The sequence below is a fragment of the Propithecus coquereli genome, unplaced genomic scaffold, assembly GCF_000956105.1.
Source record: "Propithecus coquereli isolate 6110/MARCELLA unplaced genomic scaffold, Pcoq_1.0 Scaffold69, whole genome shotgun sequence".
Lineage (NCBI taxonomy): Eukaryota > Metazoa > Chordata > Mammalia > Primates > Indriidae > Propithecus > Propithecus coquereli.
Window position 1 is genome coordinate 2006692 of NW_012152951.1, and position 2585 is coordinate 2009276.

The 2585-nt window shown below is 33.5% G+C and overlaps 1 protein-coding gene across 1 annotated transcript in view; it reads left to right on the forward strand.

Annotated features, from left to right (window-relative positions):
• Positions 1 to 2585, forward strand: part of CUBN (cubilin (intrinsic factor-cobalamin receptor)) — a 259342-nt gene that overhangs the window by 25535 nt on the left and 231222 nt on the right. The window contains exon 14 of the mRNA XM_012660902.1: positions 797 to 1031. Coding sequence (XP_012516356.1) covers positions 797 to 1031 — 235 coding nt within the window. The remainder of the gene's footprint in view (positions 1 to 796; positions 1032 to 2585) is intronic.

A 2585-nucleotide genomic window follows, 5' to 3' on the forward strand; every position in this document is an offset into this window, starting at 1 on the left:
CTTAAATGAAGTTGTCAATACAAAATCTTTTATAGTTTATTAGTTATATTATTATATTTGAAGTTTATGTTCTAATACATTCTAACACTTTACTCAGAGACACATTTCTGTGTTTATTCTCTCCTAATTGTGTGCTCCGTACTTTTCATGTTACCTTCTTCCCAGTCTTTATGCTCGGTGTCACTCATCCCTTAATGACATCTAATCCCTGAAGACCTGCAGACTTTAAGCATCCACATCATGCCTACTCAGCCCACACCTGAGCGTGTCAGTCTAGCCTGGGCATCAGAATCTTGTTGAGAGGTTCAGAAACCCCTGTGGAATCAGCCTCCCTGGGGGCAGTGATGAACCTGCCCATGTGTGTGATACACCCCGCAGGTTATCCTGGGGTGCAGTCTATAGATTCTTGTGACTGGTACTATTAGCCAGTTAAACTTAATTCAACGTGAATTTTCAAATGTCTAATTTATTTTACTGCTTTAGAAACACTGTCAGATGTGTATTGGAAGTACTTTTATTTGATGGACTTAGTTTAATGAATTCTAGGTAAATCCTAGACTAGTCATTAACTTCAAGATGTTTGATATATTTTGACATTAGCTAAAGTTTGGTCTCAGCAATTTTTAGTACAAACGATTTAACATGTAGAATTGCCATATGTATTGGTAGATAATTAGGAAATGATAAGATTTATCTCTTGAAAGTGACTCACCATGAATGCTTTCTAGTTAGCAGGGGAAATACTTAAAATTAACATGGACATAAAAAATAATATATGTGGCCTTTCTACTTTTAGGTCCTGCGTATCACTTTCACTTTTTTCCAGTTAGAATCAGTGAATAATTGTCCACACGAGTTTCTTCAGATTTATGATGGAGATTCTTCTGCGGCTTTTCAACTTGGGAGATTTTGTGGCTCCAGCCCCCCGCCCGAACTCTTCAGCAGTGACAACGCTCTCTACTTTCATTTCTACTCTGAACATTTGAGAAACCAGAGAGGTTTCACAGTAAGATGGGAGACGCAGCAACCAGGTATGTGTGAACATGGAGAAGGCCAAGCCAATTTTAAGAAGCTTAAAATTTTCTTGATCAACATTAGACTTTTTGATATGTGAGATGTTTGGGGATCCAGAGATACATAAAATCTTCATAATTATTTTAAAATCCAATAAATCTAGCATGAATTGGAATTTTACTTTGTGTTCAAAGATAACAAAATTAGCATGAAGTGGAAGATATTAAAAAGCGTGAGTCTTAATGAGTCTCTTATGAAATCACTGAACAGCATTTTTATAAGCTCTGTTAGTAATTTCCTGCAGAGATATTGTAGTGGTAGCATTGTCTACCCTTCACATAGTGTTCCTTATCTTACTGACCACTCCATAATTTTGTTGTTATTTTGGTTTTGATACTCTGTTTTCTTTTTACTTTTCACTATGAAGATTTTCAACATATAAAAAAGTAAAGAGAACAGTATACCAAGCCCCCAGTTCATTTATTGATAAATCTATGGATCTGTTTCAGGATTTTCTCATTATTTCTATTGGTCTATGTATCTATTCTGGTGCTACATTGATGTGACTATTGAATCTTGAAAGCTGACAGTATAAGTACTTTAAATGTATTCTATTTAAATATGCTATATCCTTATCTTTTGCATTTCCATATAAATTTTTGAATCAATTCATCTATTTTCCCCAAGAATCTGCTGGAAATTTGTTGGCATTGCATGAATCTGTAATCAACTTGGAAAGAAATGACCTCTTAAAAATATTGAACCCACTAATCTATGAACATGGACTATTTCTCCATTTAGCTCTCTTTTAATTTATCCTGGCAATGTTTTATAGATTTCAGTGTCCAAGTACTCCATATCTTTTGTTATATTTATTTATGAATATTTGATATTTTATGCTACATGAAATACAAATATTCTAAAATTTAATTTTCCACCTGTTGCTAGTATGTAGAAATATGATATAGTTTAAAAATATTTGATTTTGATTTTATCCGTTACTAAATTCATTCGTCAGTTCAATTTTTTTTTTTGTAGATTCTTTTGGATTTTTTTTACATATACAGTTACGTCATCTATGAATGAAGGACATTTTTCTTCTTCCTTTCCAGTCTTTGTAACTATTATTTCTTTTCCTTGACTTATTGCCCTGGCTATGACCTCCAATTCAAAGCTAAATAAAGTGGTGGAGTGGACAGCCTGTCTTTTTCCCAACTACATGGGGAAATGTTCAATATTTCGCCATTGAATAAATACGATGTTAGCTATAAGTTCTCACAGAAAACTTTTATCAGATTAAGAGCATTTTCCCTGTTCCAACTACTGTTGCTATGTAACAAATTACCCATGAATTTAGTGTTGTAGAACATTAATCATTTTATTTTGTTTCGATTTTGTGGACCAGGAATTTAGAAAGGGCTCAACATGGTATATCACTTGAAATATGTTAAACAGTTGCAATCAGATGTCAGCTAGGACTGTAGTCATCTAAAAGCTTAACTGGGTTGGACATTCAAGATAGTGCACTCATATGACTAGCAATTGATGCTAGCTTTTTTTTTTTTTTTTTT